Source organism: Xenia sp. Carnegie-2017, unplaced genomic scaffold (genome assembly GCF_021976095.1).
Source record: "Xenia sp. Carnegie-2017 unplaced genomic scaffold, XeniaSp_v1 HiC_scaffold_6, whole genome shotgun sequence".
In the NCBI taxonomy this organism is placed as follows: Eukaryota; Metazoa; Cnidaria; class Anthozoa; order Malacalcyonacea; family Xeniidae; genus Xenia; species Xenia sp. Carnegie-2017.
In genome coordinates this window covers 9242130-9261979 of record NW_025813526.1, presented here as the reverse complement: position 1 = coordinate 9261979, position 19850 = coordinate 9242130, and the positions used below count along the sequence as shown (strand labels likewise).

The following is a 19850-nucleotide window of genomic DNA, read 5'->3' as shown; positions in this document are numbered from 1 at the left end:
AGTGAGAATTATATTAGCTAATATGGGACCGAGATAAGACCCCATGGAAACGCCATCAAGTTGTTCATAAAGAATACCGTTGCAAGAAAATATAGTTTTGGTGCATAAATCAATAATAAGTTTTTTCAGTGTTGATCTTCGGAGTGTGGTATTAATAATATTTTGTTTGTAATTGCGATCTAGTACAATGTTGATGGTTTTACGCAAAGGCACGTAAAGAAATTCAACAAGAAAAGAGACAAACTTATAACCTTGGGAAAATAGATCTTTAGGTATAGATTTAATAACATCAGCAGCATCGAAGGATTCTTGTAATGAAAATTTATTTAAGTTGAGTGAATTCAAAAGGTTTGCAATGAATTTGCTTACGTTGTAGTGTGGTCTGTTTGTGATGTCAATTATTGGTCGTAACTTAGGTATTGTGCAAATTGTTTGTGCGTTTTAGGTAGTCCATGTGCTCTGGCAAAGTGCGCGTGAGTAGGTCGTAAGAAAGTATGTTCAGTTTCATTGATCTCACCCCGTTTTAGAAGTGTGCATAGATAGGACTGTAGAGTTGAGAGTCTACTAGAAGTAAGGTCGCTTGAAATACGCCTAAATTTACAGGGATTATCGAACAGCGAATTAAGAGAGTTGACATTATCAGATCGGTTTAACAAGACAACTCCATTGCCTTTGTCAGCTTTCAGAATGGCGTAATCACTATTGAGTTTCTTGAGTATACGAATACATTTGCTATCAATATGGCTACTCTTGTATTATCTTGAATATCAAGAAAACGAGATGTCCCTTTTTGGAATTTGTTTTATTTTGTATTACTTCATATTGTCTGCTTGTCGTGGTTATTAGCCATAATAACAGATTCGAAGACTGGAAAAAGGAAGCTCATTCGAAGCAAAATGGCGCTAAAAAAGAAAATGTACGTCATGAAATAATCCTGAAAAGGCTTTCCTTTAAGAAACAAGAAAAAGAACATCGACAGAGGACGAACAATAATATAAGCAAAAGTGTTTTGTGCCACGTTCAATTATGTTGCACATCAAAGGACTTCAAATGAACTACTACTCCAACGTATTCAGGAAGAAAGTAAATGGTTTGAACACTGGAGTATCATCACATGTTTTGGACATTCTGTTCGTATCGGTGCCATTGCGAAGTGCCGTCGCTTTTCTGCTGAATAAATCCCGCTTCATAGACTTCATAAGTATCTTGATTGCAGTATCGTAACAAAATACATTTAATTTTAGCAACAATTGAAAACATGAAAAGATAGGCTTATTCGTAATGGAAAAACTTCCCGTAGAACATTTAGGATCTAAATTCAAAACACAGCTCTACGAATTAACATGTAGATCATGAGCAAACTTTGTGAAATTTTGTCGCATGTCTTTTGACGGGGGTAATGTTTTTGCATTGATTCAAGTTTTCGTAAATAAACAATATGAAACATTTTCCTTCTACTTTACCCTACGAGTGAACTATGTACTACCTTTTTATAGACAACTCAATCCTACGCAAATATGCAATTAAAAAACAAAATCCATTTGTATCACACAAGAGGAATACATCTGTGAAAAAGACATCGTCCCCCGTGAAGAAAAATGTGACAGAATCTCACCAAGCTCACGCAAGATCTACGTGTTTTTTTAGAGCTGTGTTTTGAGCAAAATGCAATATATTTTGTTACGATAGTGCAGACAAGATCTTTATGACGTTTATGAAGCGGGGTTTATTGAGCGCTTTTGACGGCACTTCGCAATGGCGCAATATTAACAGGGTGTCCATGTACGAAATATCTAAGATAAAAGACACTGCACTGCATCCAAACTTGACAAAACTGGGTTTAAGATCTTATTTTGCAATCAGTAATCAAGAAAATGTACAAAATATGCCGAATACTTTTAAGATTCGGCGATAAAAAGCACACAAGACGGAAAAATATGGCTAAAAGCGGGTTAAGGAGGAAGGCATGCGAAATATATTCTATCGTATGCCAGCAAAAACAATGTCAAATGCTTGAAATAACGAATAATTAGAGTGAGTATGGTGTGGTTTTTCATCGTATATGATTTTTTCTTTTAAAATATGAAAATTCAATCTCTGCCAAGAATATTTCTCAATTTATGCAAAATTGGCATTTGGCTAATGCTCGTGTATGGTAATTTTCTCAGTAAATATTAAACTTTTGTAAATTTTTCCTCCCAAGACCACCCCTAAAATTGAATCTTCTAATCTGGAAGTTAGAGCTATATCGACACTGCCATTTCAGGGGGAGTCTCAATTTCATGATTTTCGTCCCGGATTGAGCGAATGGCACATATGCCATGTTGTTCGTCATTCTCATTTTACACAAAAACAGTTGAGATAACTTCCGGTAAAAGAGATGCACAAAAAATCGTATACAGATCCTAGAGTAGAGGCAAAATTCACTTTATCTGAATATAAAAGTAATCTTGCTATGATAGCTACCATCTGAATTCACTTTGCTTTCATGCTTAGCGAATTACTCCCCTTTTAAATAAATTTAAAGTTTAGCTTTGTAAGAAAATACATTGCAAAGAAAATATCACTTTTACACCGCCGTAAAGATTACTTAAAAGCTGCCTTGCAGCCAATCAGTTCAAGGAAATCGAAATAGCGCTTTGCACGCATAAATTCACTTATGAATACTTTTTTATTTTTTTCTTAATAAAAGTTAACTATGCCTATTGCAAGGAAATCATTTCAGGTTAAACTCCTAAATAATGTTTTTCATTTCTCAACTTAATAAGCGTATCATTTAAAACAATATCTGTAGAATTTCGGAGCTCCTAACTACTATGAACATTAAACATCAATGCAATTTACGGAGTCTAGTGGTTGTGACCAGTATGGTCATTTTGAAAGGTGAAAGATTTACTAAATTTTGTTTCCTGTTTGTTTTTCTTTCTTCAAATTGCCAGCGACAACTGAGATCAAAAGATGTTAGCCCATATAAATTTAAATAACATGTTTACGTTGTACGACACTAAAGAAACAAGAGACTTTATCCATGCGCTTACTGAAGCACTTACTCAATAAAGACTCGTTTTATTGCACCAGATACCATCAATTTTAATTTGTCGTGTAGCTCGTATTTTGTGATATTTTGTGTCTCGCTTGAACAATTTCTTTGTGATTTTTTCAGTAATTGGATTTGTGGTATTTTATAACTTATTCCAACTTTCCTTCGATATGCATTTAGTTCGGGCAGAAATGCTAGTTGGTCTTAAAGGGTTGCTCTTTATAAGTATGTGAATGGCCCATTAAAAATTATCTTAATAAAGCATTGTGTAATCGAACTGCTTCTCCAAAAAGAGAGTACTTTAAAATTCTTAAACATTCCAAAATGATTTAAAATTTCTGTATCTGAAATACATCTGCTGATTGCTGTTATACTAAAAAATGAAGAGCTTGTAAAACTCTATTACAAGCTGATAATCATTGACTTAAGTTGTTGAATATGAATAAAAAAGGCATAGGCATCGCTTTAAATTTCTTTGATAAACTCCATAAAAATTGCAAAACATCAAACTTCAAAATTAAAAAAATACTGAAGCTTTCAAAAATTTTTTGGTAATGCCAAACATGAAAAGCATATGACCTCTAGCATCTCCGTTTGGTATTTTATGTAGAAGTAATTCAACAACAGCACTTTTGATCATTTAAAAGTTTTAGAAATTTTTTAGATCTATATTCATGCCAATTTAACATAATATATGAATTGTTCGAGCGTTTCTATGAGAGTGTAAAAAAGCATCTTTTTTTAGCATAATGTCATTGGCATCAAAGTGGAATTTACTTTGTTTGTGTTTTATCGTCCTGATTTTCGTGCTAGTTTATGGCTTTCTGCATTTCAAGTTGGAATTTATTGGTGATCCAAGAACATCTCTACATGAATTTTTTTCTCGAGCGTTCCGTGGAGAAGAAAACACAAACTGTTCACTTGATTTCTCCAATCAATGGTCACGGATACACAAAGCTCGCACAGACTGGCAGAGCATTTTAAAACCATGCAAGGACCAGTTAATATGGGGCACGCACAAATCTGGTTGGGGTGAATTTAATCGAAGCTCTGGAAAAAATAGTTCAATTGGTTATATGGACATTCGACCTTCTGGACAGTTTTCACGAATTTTCATAGAAAGTCGAAATGCAAATGGAGACCTAAAGACAATTGGAGGTGACAATTGGATAGTGTATTTTATTGGACCGTCTAATGTCGCAGCAACAGTTTTTGATCACGAAAATGGCACTTATGAAGCAATTGCACTTCTTATGGAAGCTGGAACTTATACTGTTCAGGCTTATCTTGAATACAGTCTTTGTGATGGGCTGCGGGACCCACCAAGCAACTGGTTTATATTAGGTAAGCTTTGCGACTATAAAGCTTTTGTTCATAACAAGGTGGCTGTAATTACCACTTAATTCCATACCTTTTGCTTAAAATTTTAGCCTTTACTTTTACTTCAACTTTTCTCATAAAGTGAGAAATCCTGCAATAAACAGGAAAATAAACAATGTTATTTCAATATGCGTTTCCTAATTAACCTAAAACATGTTTTTCGTTTGCTACCAAATTATCTGTGGATTATATATATAATGGGGATGAATTATACTTTCATATTATAGGCTGAAACAAGTAGTAATCCTTTGTAAAAATTGATTTCAATGTAAACTAATTAATTAAGACATACATATATAACAATATAGATGACCCCCCAACAACAATCAAGATTATTTTAAAAAATATCATCGAAAGAGAAATTAAAAAGAGCATCCTTGAAATTGTTACAGGCGGTACGATCAACTGAAACAATCTAGCGAAAGAATACCAATAAAACTATTTTTTTATTCAAAAGTACAACTTTGCGCTTAGTTCTTAACTTTTAATTTTCAAATAGTTAATAATGACTGTGTGAACACCATAAAAACATGCTTGAATAATAAATAAAATATTTAAGGCTACAAGTGTACAGCTGATAATTATTTCCCTACACCAAGCATAAAATACAATTGCAGAAAGGGCTTTGATGAGTCAAACATTTAGGTAATAAACATGTTGTGAAAAATAGACTGGTGTGCATGAAATAAATCTTAATTCTGGAGGCAGATCAACCTCACAATTTAACGTGTCACCAAGTCAAGCCCATGGCACAAGCCGCTATTATATGTAAAGAAATGTTTAAAAGTTTAACCTTGAAAAGAGATATCTGTGTTTTGAATGGGGGAAATAGAAAGATCTAAGTCACAAACTCTTTCAACAACATCAGTGGGCATATCAAGAGCTTTCATTTTCATCATGAGGTAAAAAATTATATCTTTAAGACTAGAAAAGTTGTGTGGCTATATGAATAACTTAACAATTTTAAAGCAATCATTTTGTAAATGTGTTCTTCATTATTTTCTTCGAACTAACAGCTTTAATGGAAAATGAAAAGAATCATGTTATAATGAATTTATTGTGAGTGTAGGCGAAGGTAATGTATACACCCTTAGACAAGAATGTGTAATTTCTGAACTTATAATTGTTTCCTCAGTAAGCGCATACATATATTTTCTAATTACTTCTGTTGACTATAGAATGAGAGGGAGTTCCATAAATATAGATCACAATAATTTTCAGAAGAAGTAATTGCACCCGTTCTCGTGTTTTATTGAATTGAAGGTTGGCATGAGTAAAATCCTTCATTATCAAATAAATCTTTGATCATTGATTTAGCATAAAATACTAATTAAAATGATTTAAGGAAGTAAATTACAAATACGTAAATTTCATTTTCTTTAAGTTATAAAAAGTGTAAAATTTCAGTAATCGATGCATAATGCAATTTGGAAAATTTTGAGACAAAGTGATCAATAGAGTCTTTTCAGGGGCTGCCATGTTGATAGAAAAACCGGCATAATGAGAAGTTATATGTTTCTAAACGTAGACTGTCCAGGTTAGTATAATCCAGAGAAGGACTGTTTTCGTTCTAGTTGACTGACGTTTTGACAACCTTAGTGGTAGTCATCATCAGAGTAAAATGAGCAGTAAAGTTAAGGTTAGCCGTATTTTTTATCTGGTCTTTACGTCATTGTAATGTGTGTACAGGAAATGATTGGGTGTCAATTGTGTATTGTCATTGTGAATTAGTGTGAAGTGTAATGTTTTTAGTTGATCGTTTGTTTGTATTGTGAATAAGTCGCTTGTAAAGTGCCGTTAATTGCTGTGATCTGCTCAGGGGAGGGGGTTTCTAAGTTGGTATACCAACTTTCTAATGTGAACCGTTGCCTATAGTTAGTACTGTAAGTAATGCATTTTGACGATTCCCAGTCAATGTTGTGCTTTTTGATTCTGTGATGTTCGGCAATGTGATTACTTTTGTCCTGTTTCTTAGTAGCTCGTTTGTGTTCAGTAAGTCTTATGTTTGAGTTCCTGCCATTCTCTACGATATAGGAGGCGTGGCAGTCGGAGCAGTTTATTTTGTAAACTGCACCTTGTCGTTCTTTGGGTTGTTCTTTGTCCTTTATGTTCGTTAGTACTTGTCGTAACGTTGTGATTGGTTTATTTGCGACACGTATGTTGTATGGTCGCAAGATACGCGAGATAGTCTTATACGTACCTTTGATGTAAGCTATCGTTACTGTTGTCGCTGAGTTGTTCGTTTAGTCGGGCTCGTGGGGTTTGTAAGTGTTGCGTTTGATAAAGTCAGAGTTATAGTTGATTTTGTCAAAAACACGTATGAGATAGTTGTTTTTGTTGTGTAGAGCGTAGGGTGAATCACATATGATTTGTGCACGTCTTGTTAATTATCTGATTGTGGTAGCTTTGTGTGATGTAGGGTTGTAAGATGATTGGTAGTAGTTTGTTTGCGATAAACTGTTGTTCGTAGTTTTTGACAGTCTTGTTTTACCAACAGTCGAGAAAAGGAAGACTTCCGTTTTCTTTGACCAGCAGATGACTCATACGAGCACGGATTAACGCCTTTCACACACGAATCAACTATTACATCGAGCAACAAGAGCAAAGATTGAACAAATTGAAGGAGCTCATACCAACGACAGTAAGTGATACTTTACTTTCTACGATACAAAATATTGCAGAGAAACGAGCAAACAAGACAGAGACACAACACTAAATCAAACAACAACAAAAACTTTATTGTTTAAAACGCACTAAAACACGTACAAGACATAAACATGACGATAACTTGGTGAGGAATATTTCTTCCTGGTCATTAGACGAAACTGAAACACGACTACTGTCTTACCGACTAAAACACTCCATAACACCGGAACGAATCCCGACTGAGACAATAGTATCCGGTGTCGAGGGTGTCCTGGCGTATCAAAGAGACTTGTCAGAGACAACCAAAGACGAGATCAGAAGCAGAGTAGCCTCCTGTTTACAATCGTAATCTAAACGTGACAACAACTTCACAAAGGACGAGCAACACGCACTTAAACGACTAAAACACGACAAAAACATCGTCATTTTACCAGCAGACAAAGGACACGTGACTGTGGTCATAGATAGGAATGATTACTTCCAAAAAAGGGATACCCTTGTTGACGACAGACAAACGTACAAGCAACTCAAACGAGACCCAACACCATCACTAGTACGCAAGATTTTCTCTTTGACATCAAGATTTTCTATAAGAGAAAAACTATAATTATATCTCAACGTATATAGTATCGACTAATATGTTCAGTACCACGATCACCGAGACTTTAGGGACTACCAAAACATCACAAACAACAAATACCCATGCGATCTATTGCATCATTCTGTGGTTTGCCTACTTACGAACTGTCAAAGTACTTGACTGACGTATTGCAAATACTTACGAGGTAAAAACACAAGCTGCAAACCACTGAAACTTTCATTAAAAACTGAGCACTATACAAATGCCGGACAAATACATACTAATGTCGTTTGTTGTGAAATCACTGTTTACCAGGGTTCCACTATATCTGGCACCTACTTGTATAAAAACCCTCATTTGAAATACCACGGAAGTACAGCCATTACCAACAGAAGACATTATCGAGCTATTTGAGCTCTGCCTCACCTCAACTTACTACCAGTACAATAGTACACACTACAAACAATTACATGAATCAGCAATGGGCTCAACTGAAATGATGTACTTGCTGAAAATGTAATGCAATCTATAAAGGAATGGGCGCTCACGACTTACCAACAGGCATTACCTTTTAGGTTCCGTTACGTAGATGAGATGATCACAGCACTACATGCAGACGAGATTGATTACTTTCACTCTCAAATCAACGAACAGAACAGCTAAACATAATCAACGAAAGATAAAGACGTAAAAAAACGAAAAAAACTGATCTCTTCCTTTTCTTGACTGTCTGCTAAAACAGGAAAGTCAAAGACTAGAACGACAGTCTGTCGCAAACCAACACACACTGAACAACTACTAGTCCGATCATCTTACAACATTACACCACACAAAACCACCAAAATCAGAACATTCACAAGACGTGCACAAAACATATGTGATTCACCCGACGCTCTACACAACGAAAACAACTATCTCAAATGTGTTTTTGACAAAAACAACTATATCTCCAACTTCATCAAAAGCAACAACTACAAACACAACGAGCCCGACGAAACGAACATCTCAGCGACAACAGCAATGACACCTTGCATCAAATGTACGTCTGAGACTATCTCGCGTAACTTACGACCATACAAAATACGTCTCGCACATAAACCAATCACAACGTTATAATATACTAACGAAAATAAAAGACAAAGAACTATCCAAAGAATGACAAGGTGCAGTTTACTAAATAAAAAGTTTTACTGAACACAGACGAGCTACAAAAAAAAAAACAAGACGAAACTAATCACATTGCCGAACATTACCGACTCACAAAGCACAACATTGACTGGGACTTGTCAAAATGCGTTACTTACAGCACTGAGTATAGAGAGCAGTTTTAACTAGAAAGTTGGTATACCAACTTAGAAACCCCAGAGCAGATCACAGCAATTACCGTCACCTTGAACAAAGAACTTTACACTTCACACTAATTCACAATGACAATACACAATTGACACCCAAACATTTCCTGTACATACAATACAATGACGTAAGAACCAGATAATAAATACGGCTAACCTGATGTTTACTCCTTATTTTTCTCTGAAGATGACTATCGCGAAGGTTGTCGAAACGTCAGTCAGCAACAGCAAAAACAGTCCTTTTTAGGACTATACTAACCCAGACGATCTACATCTACAAACATGTAACGGTACTCCCGGGTTAAAACCATTTACTTTATAATGAGAAATATTGTAGTAATTGTGCCAATTCGGCCAATTCAATGTCTAATGAAAGCAATCCATCCATATATGAATAAATAACAACACGTGAGACCACCACAAATTTTAAAAAATACACAATTTATAACAATAAAAACTTGTGGCAGACATTTTCCACTTTTACAGATTGCATAAAAAAGCGACAATTATAACTAACTTCCTCTATCATTATGATGAAGGCTCGAAGCAACAATTCGAAAGCTCGATAATTTAAAAAATATCTGGAGAAACCCTAATTTTCTACAATATATATTATATATAGAGAGAGAGATGGGGAATATTCCTGGATGAAAGAGCGCTCAGTATCTCTATATATTAGAAGAGCGTAAGATAAAATGAAGTAAAATGGACAGGTTTTTACTTTCCCGACTCGTATACTATATATATATATGTGGAATGTGGAGTTGTGTTTCTTTTGCCAGGGTTGTTCGTTGTGAATGCAGTATGAATTCTTGGCATGTATGATAATGTTTCTCTCTTGGTTTGTGATGTTGTCGTAGGTTGAGGCGAATTCAAGTGCTTTGTTTAAGAGGTCTTGGTTGATAGACGGGTAGAGGTGAGCAATGCCAAAAGATATGAAGTTGAGACTTCGTTTGTGTTTAATGGAGTTGAACATAAGCGTCGACACAATACAAGCCATCCTCGCCGAAGACAAAAATATCACATAAACAACTAGGTGTATTTTACAGAGTACACTCCATCGCTAACAAAGACGCATTCATAACACTCCTCTCCCTACTACAACACATCATCACTAACATAGGACTCTATCGCGACGACGGACTAGCCATTACTAAAGCAACACCTAAAGAAACAGAGAAAATTAAAAACAAGATATGCCGCGTCTTCAAAAACAATGGACTACGCATAACTATCGAAGCAAACAAAAAAATCATCGACTTCCTTGAACTCACCTTAAATTGTAAGAATTCTTCCTATCGACCTTACACAAAGCCCAACACTTCTCTGCAATACGTCCACAGCGAAAGTAACCATCCACCAACAATAGCGAAGAACATAACCCGCCGCCATCAACAAACATCTATCATCCCTATCATCCGACAAAGAATCATTTCACCAAATAACTGCACCATACCAAAAAGCACTTGACGAAATCGGATACCGATGCACACTAAAATTCGACCCAGACGCTACTACCAAACGGAAAAACAGACTTTGACAAAATATACTTTGGTACAACCCTCCATTTAGCAAAATATTCCACACGAACATTGGCCACAAATTCCTTTCATTAATGGACAAACACTTCCCCATAGACTATAAATTCTGGAAAATATTCCACCGTAAGATCCTCAAACTCAGCTACAGCTGCATAAACAATGTCGACCAAATAATAAACAATCATAACAAACATATACAAAGAACATCAGACCAAACTAACGACATCACCACAAACAGAAAGACACATACAAAAGCATGGAACTGCCAACAAAAACAAAACTACTCACTTAACTGCCTTCAATCATCAGTCGTCTACCAAGCTACTGTGAAACAGAAGGACAATAACAGAACTGAGACGTACATCGGAATTACCGAAAATGAATTTAAGACTAGATATAGAAATCACACTGCCTCTTTCTGCTACAAAAAACTACGAAACTCGACCGAACTCAGTAAGCCCATTTCGACCCTTAAAGACAGTAATATTGACCACGACATCTCATGGAACATCATCACGTACAGCAAACCGTACAACTGCGCTAATAAAAGATGCAACCTTTGCCTCAAAGAAAAATTATTCATCCTCTACCAACTATCCAAATCATCCCTCAATAAACGCAACAAACTTGTTTCCTCTTGTCGCCAAAGATCCAAAACTCTCCTATGTAATTTGCAACTATACACCTTATATCATACACTAACTTCCCTGATCTAACTTGTAACTATACACCTTCATTAATATACTAACTTCCCTCATCTTGTACATATAATTCAAAAATTTAAGTATTTATTCATTAAATCCCCTGAAGAGTGAGAAATCACGAAACAGGCTTGTTAGGTTGAAACAGTAGTTTTTGTGATTTTTTCAACATCACTACATATACAATGTGCCTTCCCGGCTATCACAACTGTGCAATGCTGACTCCTGCACTTGAGACACAGGGCGTATGGTTACACATTGTATTGTTTATATTGTACAGTAACCATAGTGCTCAAAACTATAAAGGTGTGGTTTGTAAATCGCAAAAACTTTGAACGTCTCCGTATAAGACTCTCTACACAATCGAAGAGTGCTCAAACTACGCACGAACAGTGAGTGTAATACACAAAGTGTATATACAATGTGCCCTACCGCCCATCACCTGATTAAAATGGTGACTCCTGCACTTGGGACACAGGATGTATGGTTACACCTTGTATGGATTGTATTGTAGAGTCCCCACAGTGTTCAAACCTATAAAGGTGAGCTTTGCATATCGCGAACATGGTGAACGTCTCCATATGAGACTCTACACAATCAGACAGTGCTCAAACTACGCACGCGCAGTGAGCGTAATATACAAAGTGTATATACAATGCGCCTCCCGGCTATCACCTCTGTGTAATGATGACTCCTGCACATGGGATGCCAGACGTATGGTTACACAATGTATGGAATGTATTTTAGAGTCACCAAAGGGCTCAAACCTATAAAGGTGAGCATTGCATATATATGTATATATACATGATTTAAGATTGGTAATCCAGGAATATTTAATTTATAAAAAAAAAGATTCTCCGGATTGTATAAAATGATTTTTATTGAGCTTTCAACACGTTGTTTCTAGCCTTTATCCGAATGAGAAAACATTATTTACACTTCCTTTTAGCTTGTAAATGTTCAAACTTATCTAAGGCAACTGCTTTCAGTGACTCTTTCGTTGATGGATTGGATATATATCTGGATTCTTTGGTTGTTTTCGCAAATAGTTCGTTTTCTTTTACATGAGGATTTCGTCTGATGTGGACTTCTACTAAGCACCAACATAACTACAGCTTTCGTTTCATCACTTACAAGTGATCGTAAACTGTGTCAGTTGATTAACCAAGTCCTGTACTTTGTGGTAAGTAGGTTGACCACGTCCAATACGTTATAGTGGTTAACATACACATGAATGTATGAGTAAGGCGTTTTACAAAGAACACTAACTAGTTAACTAATAGTATATTTAAGTATATGACAATAATAAGTATAATTTACATGATTATGGATTATCATTTAACACCCTTCCCCATAAAAAAAGAAAGATTGAAAAGCTTTCTTTAAGATAATAATGTTCTAAGGTCGTGAGAGACTATCAGCGATGACGTTGTCTCTACCTTTAAGGTGTTTGATAACAAGGTTAATTTCAGATAATAATAGACTCCAACGGAGCAAAAGTTGATTGCTGGTCTTCATTTTATTGATGAAAACGAGAGGGTTGTGATCGTTAAAACTTCAAGCGGATTTCCACATGAAGAAACATAGACATCAAAGTGTTGTAGGGCCAAGATTAGAGCTAAACATTCCTTTTCAATACTGGAGTAATTTTGTTGATGAGTATTAAATTTTCTTGAAAAATAACATACCGGGTGATCGACACCATCATTGTATTCTTGTAACAAAACTGCTCCTGCTGCAACATCACTTGCATCGACAGCAAGTTTGAAGGGGCGTTTAAAATCTGGAGCGGACAAAACCGGGAAATTATGTAATAGGGCTTTTAGCTGGTCAAAAGCGTTCTGGCATGAGGTTGTCCAAGTAACATTGACATTTTTCCGTAGCAAATTGGTCAACGGTTCGGTTATTGTTGAAAAGTTTGGGCAAAATTTTCGATAATATTTAGCCATACCGAGAAAACGCATTGAGTTTTTTTTTGAAGTAGGCTGTGGAAATTTGGAGATCGCTTCGACCTTAGCATTGACTGGTTTTACTTGACCTTGTCCGACTATATGTCCAAGATATGTCACATGACCACATCGAAATTCGCTTTTCGCAAGGTTGATGGTGAGACGAGCCTCACATAACCTTCGAAAAACCTGCCGCATTATTTTCAGATGTTCTTCCCATATATCACTAAAGATAATTGCATCATCAATATACCCTTCACATCTTTTGATGTTCATTATAATGTGATTAATCAAACGTTGGAATGTCGCTGGAGAGTTTTTTATACCAAATGGCATGACTTTATACTGAAAAAGTCCCTTGGGTGTAACGAATGCAGATGTTTCTTTTGCTCTGTCACTCTATCGTATCTGCCAAAATGCTTTTAGAGGATCGAATTTGGAAACAAACTTTGCATTACCAATTTTGCCAACACAATCATCCATACGTGGAATGGGAAAGGTATCGGTTTTAGTAACAGTGTTTACTTTTCTATAATCCGTGCACATTCTATAAGTGCCATCAGGTTTGGGAACCAAAATACATGGTGAACACCAACTGCTGTGGCTGGGTTCATTTAAATCGTGCTCGAGTAGATATTCGATTTCTTTATTGAGGTCCTTTTCTTTTGTAGGGTTAAGACGGTATGGGTGCTGTTTTATAGGTACTGCATCGCCTACATCCACATCGTGCTCAATAAGGTGACTTCGGGAGGGCACATCAGGAAATAACTCGAGATGTTGGTTGAGGAGATTTTCTATATCAGCTTTCTGTGTTGAATAAAGATGAGTGAGTTTGGAAGGAATATTCTTCAAGATATCAGAGTTGCTCAGCTTACTTGCAGTGTCAGTTAAAGTTGAAAGTTATTCCTCAAATACATTACTCACTACACTTCCTACATTCTCTTTCCTTTCTCTTTTTTTATCGAAATAAGGCTTTAACATATTTACATGGCATAGCTGATTTTTCTTACGCCTATCTGGAGTTATGATGACATAATTCAAATCACTCACTTTCTTCTCAATAACATACGGACCATAATATCTAGTCTGAAGAGGTGTTCCTGGAATTTTCAGTAACGCAAGTACTTTGTCGCCAACATTGAAATTCCGCGTAATTGAATTTTTATCGTATTTTTCTTTTATGCAATTTTGAGCTGATTCAAGGTTTGTTCGAGCAATTTCGCATGCAGTGGTCAACTTGTTTCGGAAATCTGAAACATGAGTTAATAAATTCGTTGGATTATTTTACTTAGTTAAGAGTTTCTCCTTTAGAAGTTTTAGTGGTCCTCTGACCGTGTGTCCAAAAACAAGTTTAAATGGGGTGAAACCTAACGATTCTTGGACAGAATCACGAGCCGCAAACAGAAGGAAATAAACACCTTCATCTCAATCCTTTTCTTTATCTTGGCAATACATGCGAATCATATTTTTAAGTGTTTGATGAAAACGTTCTAACACTCCTTGACTTTCCGGATGATAGGCACTAGATTTGAATTGCGTTATATTTAATTTATGCATAACTTATTGGAATAAGCCGGACATGAAATTTGAGCCTTGATCTGACTGGATTGAGTTTGGAAGTCCAACAAGCGTAAAAAATTTGGTCAAAGCTTGCACAATAGTTTTAGCTCGAATATTTCGCAAAGGAATCGCTTCTGGGAATCTAGTTGAAGCGCACATAATAGTTAATAGATATTCATTTCCCTTTTTGGTTTTTGGTAGTGGTGCTACGCAATCAATGAGAACTCGACTGAGCGGTTCTTCAAATGCTAGAATTGGCTGTAGAGGTGCTTTTGGAATAGTTTGATTTGGTTTACCCACTACTTGACAGACATGGCAAGTCTTAATAAACTCTGCAACATCCTTCCTTAGTCCTGGCCAATAAAAATGTTTAATGATTTTATTATAAGTCTTATTTACCCTTAAATGTCCTAAAAGTAGGGTTTCATGCGCTAGACTAAGAATATCATGATGATATGCTTGAGTTGCAACTATCTAATATAGATACGCCCATTCATCGTTTACCGAAGTGTGTGGTGGTCGCCATTTCCTCATTACTACACCATTCCTGATATAATAACAAACGGGATCGCTTTTGACATCTGCTTCTTCCGAAGCCTTGTGATAAAGTGTTGAAACGTTGGGGTCATTTTGTTGTTTCTCGATAAGATAGGACTTAGATATACTTCCTTGCTGTATAAAGCTAATTTTCGAATTTTCGAAGGATTTTCGTTTTCAAAAATATCGTGAAGAAACGTGTTTTCTATTTGCATGTCCTTATTTTCCGTGTTTTTAAGATTTCCGTCTCGTCGTCGTTTTCTTAAAGCTCTTGTTATTGCACATGAAGGATATAAATCCGGGATTACTTGCTCAATGAGGTTGGATTGTTTTTTGAAAACTGGTTTGTTGCTTAAAACGGGACCTGCTTGTACATTTTCCCCTGCCAAATCGTTGCCTAGTAATAGATGAATTCCAGCAAAGGGCAAGGTGTTGATAACACCTATCACAACATCACCTTTTATAAGATCAGATTGCAATTTAATATTGTGTAAGGGAATTGATTCGTATTCAGTGGAACTTATGCCACGAATCAACACATTCTTTCCTGAGTATGACTGTTCGGAAAATGGCAAAGTATTGCCCAATATTACTGATTGTGAAGCTCCTGCATCTCGGAGTATTTTAATTGGAACATAAACTGGTTGACGGTTGGAGTTAATTGTGACATTACCATCATGAATAAAAGGTTTAAAAGTTTCCATATCACTGTCACTGAAATCTTTGTACTTGGTTGCTGTGATATTAATGTGTAGTGTTTCATGCGGTAATGCTTTGTTCGGATTCTCCTGTGCATTCTTACGAGTGGTTTTGTGTACAGATTTATTTGTGTTGTGTATATTTTGATCGGATCTTGAATGAATCCCCGTCGGTCTTAATGGTGGTCTGTTCGATTTCAACAAATAATATTCAGATTTTGTGTGCCCTTTTCGTTTGCAATTATTGCAAATTACTTGTCGAAATGGGGAATTACCGGGTGAATATTGCTTCCCTTGGTATTGCATGCTTTTGAAATTTTGTTTTGTTTGACCTCCGTTGCCTTGTAAGTTTTGTCTGCCTTATGCGTATTTGTTCGGTAACCGCGATGAAAATCCTGACGAATGTGTTTGTTTTCCATCAAGTGTGTTTTGAGTGTTTCTTTGTGAAAACGGATGTGGGTTAGTTTTAACTGCAAATTTATGAGTAAGCGAAAAATTATCAGCAAGACTGGCCGCTCACTAAGAGTCTTAGGATTTTGCTCGTTAAAGGACATGGGACATATATTTTTTCATGTCGCAATATCATTCATTGCAGTTTAGTATTCCGTTAAACATTATTTTTCCGGTTTGAAAACATATATTTAAAGCGCAATTTAGAATGAAAGTTTGCTTATTTCAAGGGCTGTTCCGCCATCTTGAAATGAGCAGCCAAAATAATTATATTTCATATGTGACGTCACAACAGGGAGACTTTGTCGCTGATGAATATTGTTTATATTGCAAATTGACAAGCATTCTCATTTATTACGCAAAGTTTGGGACTTTACACTGCTGTTACAGCACTCAAAATCGAAAATATTAACAAAGATGCTATGGTTCAGTCATATATGTTTGAGTCAATGCCAGATGAATTTGTAGAGAGTGAGAATTCTGACTCAGAAAGTTCTTCGTCGAGCGAAGTAGATGATCAGATAGACGAGGAGTTTGAAGCTATGTATAGTTGGCGTAAAACTTCACTCAGTTGCTGTAAATGCGGCCATTGTGAGTTTATGGCAAAAACGATTGAATGCTTTTGCTTTCATGAAAAAGCGGTTGAATATGACGAATATGATGGCAAACTTAAATCGGCACAGGATGCAGGCTTGTCTTGCGTGACTGAACTTGCTTTCTTCAATCAAAACATATCGGCAAACGTCCTTGAAATAGATACTTGGCAGTATATTGAAGAAAACAGTCCGTTAGGTGATGACGAACTTGCAGTCATACAAAAAATATACCGTCATGTTGCGTATCGAAGATGTTCGAGATGGATTTTCCATATTCTTGGCAAGAAATGTCGAAGGCCATTTCCATCTTGCATGTACAAATGCATACGAGAGAAGTATTGGTCATCTGATGCACTTTACACTCATTTCAAATATGCCAAGTAAATTGAAATTGGATTTGAGGTATTTGCGATTTCAAGGCTTTTAAATTTTCATCATGTATTGTTGCATTTCATGGTTTGGCAACCACAACTTTCCGTACATGGACGATTCTTATTCCTACAATAACATCGGCTTGTAGCACATTTTCCCTTGCAAAGACATACTTTGTCATTTATTTTATCGTCGGGCAAAGCAGGCGTTGTAAATCTACTGTGTCTGCGAAGAATGACTTCATTTTTTGGCTGCCTTTGCTTCCCACACAAGTATGTTTCCACAAGTGAGGGAGGTTCTTCCGGAAGCAATGTTTTTGCATTCTCCAATGCTATTTTTGTGGTGTTGAAATCTTTACGAAGTCTCAGACACTCAGTCAGAACATCTTGCACATAATCTGAAAATTTTAAATGTATTTTGCATTAACATTTTGTCATTAATGATTCTGATTTGTCTATTAATTCTTACTGTAGGTAGGACAGTCGCTTATTGGTTTGGCCACAGCTTTTTCTCCTTTGTGAGCTTTAGGGTATGCAACTGACCATCTTTTATCACCTTTTTGTGTTGTTGCTTGGGGTCTATTAGCATTTTCATAATAATGTAAATTTGCACAAAATAACCTGAAAAATTCACAATGGGTAACTGTATAGGCTGGAATAACACATTACTCTTTATTGGTCAAATCAACCCTTTTTTAAAGTAAAATATGTGAGAAAAAATGCATGTTTTCACCTGGCCATGATTGAGTGATATGGATAGTATGTATTTTTGATGCAAAAGATTATCAAGTGAATGTTTTGCCTCCAAGCCTGATGTTTGTTGGTGACTTGACAACTTTCTAACTGCACTTATCAATCTTGGTCTTGAAATAAGTTCAGTTAGTTTCTTATGAGCTGCACTACCTTAAAAAGTATAAAGAGGTCAGTCTTATGAATAGATTGATAGGAAGCAAGATTATAATATACATGCAAATGCTTCGAGACCTGTTAAAGAACAGGTGCCCCGTGCACTTATTTTTTTTGTGTATAGTGATGAAGTCTCCATGAATGAATTGGAGCTAGATACTACCCTTTACCTTTTTTTAACCATTGCCGTTTAGTAGCTTCATGCAAGCATTTGGTAAACACCTTGTTGTCTTCATGAGTATGAATATCAGCAATGTGATTTGCCAAACTTTTCCACTTTTCTTCTTTTTCAATTTCAGTGCTGCTGGAGCTTGCCACCCAATACAAATGATTTATGATGGACTGTTAGATAAAGTTTAAGATATAGCTACAAGTATCACTCATACTTCTCTGGAATGGCATGATATACATTTTTTAAATGTAGTTACCCCAATCCAAGGCTTAATTGCACAAAATTTCTTCTTTTTTGCAAGTTTAAGTAACCTCTTTTTCTCTCCTAAAAGGTTCAATTTAAATACATCATACTTAATCACATGATTCACAATTCTAGTGATTTGATCCACAACTGATGCACTTATATTTGAGTGATTAATACTTGCAAACAGAGAATTAGCTGCACCTTTGGCCACATGCCAAACATCATAAACATGTTCTATTTCTGGCTTCTCCTTAGCCATGTGTCTGTCAGTCACAAGCTTGGTAATTTTAACATCACCATTTTCGAGGTATGCAAGTTGACGCTTGATGGATTCTAGCTCCATGGCGTTGGAATTCTTGACTTCAGTGCTCTGAGTATTGATAAAGTATAGAGAAATATCATACGAAAGAAGACTATATTATATCAACGGAATATTTTCAGACGATCATTATAATATGTTAATAACCTCTGTCATTACCTTTATGATCTGTGTATCAAGTATGACATTGTTATCGACGTCCAAAGAACTCCCGGAACCAAACAACCCGCTGTGACCTGGGCTATCTACTCGCATATCTGACGCAATACAGCAAGTTTGTCCTTTTAGTTTTTTGTAACAATCTCTTTTTTCTCACCACCCCAAACATTGAACACGGCAGGTATAACATACGCCGATTGCAATCTTGATAATTCACGACGTGTGAAACATTTTATTTTCAATGCACTGAGAAGTCGAAGAACCTTAGCCCATTCTAGCCCTGTGGCCAAGATGCCTGAGGCCAGCATCAGGTGAAATACCGGTAGTCTATTACACAAGGGGCCTGTGCACCATGTAAAGCTATGGGTTTCGTCTAGTAAGCATTGAACAGATATTCTGGAAAAGGTTCCAATGGTGTTTGCTACGCTAACAAGGCATTTACTACCACATTTAGAGCAGCGATCGAAACATTCAACCAGGGAATCTTCAAACACAATAAATTTCCTTTGATCTTGCGGAAGCTTGTTGCGTGACAAAATCTTACTCGTGCATTTAGATTCTACATTGCTGTTAATATTGTCTTCGAACTCTGAGTCTTCACTATTTGTATCTCCAAGTACGAATTCTTCAGTATCTGTATCTTGCTC

The 19850-nt window shown here is 36.1% G+C and overlaps 1 protein-coding gene and 1 long non-coding RNA gene across 2 annotated transcripts in view; both read left to right on the top strand.

The window, feature by feature from the left end:
• Nucleotides 1–19850, top strand: part of LOC124458480 — an 84821-nt gene that overhangs the window by 9808 nt on the left and 55163 nt on the right. The window contains exon 2 of the mRNA XM_047008491.1: nt 3786–4384. Within this exon, the coding sequence (XP_046864447.1) occupies nt 3790–4384 (595 nt within the window). The 5' untranslated portion in view covers nt 3786–3789. The remainder of the gene's footprint in view (nt 1–3785; nt 4385–19850) is intronic.
• On the top strand, nt 16360–18021 carry LOC124458482. Its single transcript, XR_006953210.1, has 2 exons — nt 16360–17432; nt 17876–18021. It is a non-coding gene; the product is annotated as an uncharacterized LOC124458482 (long non-coding RNA).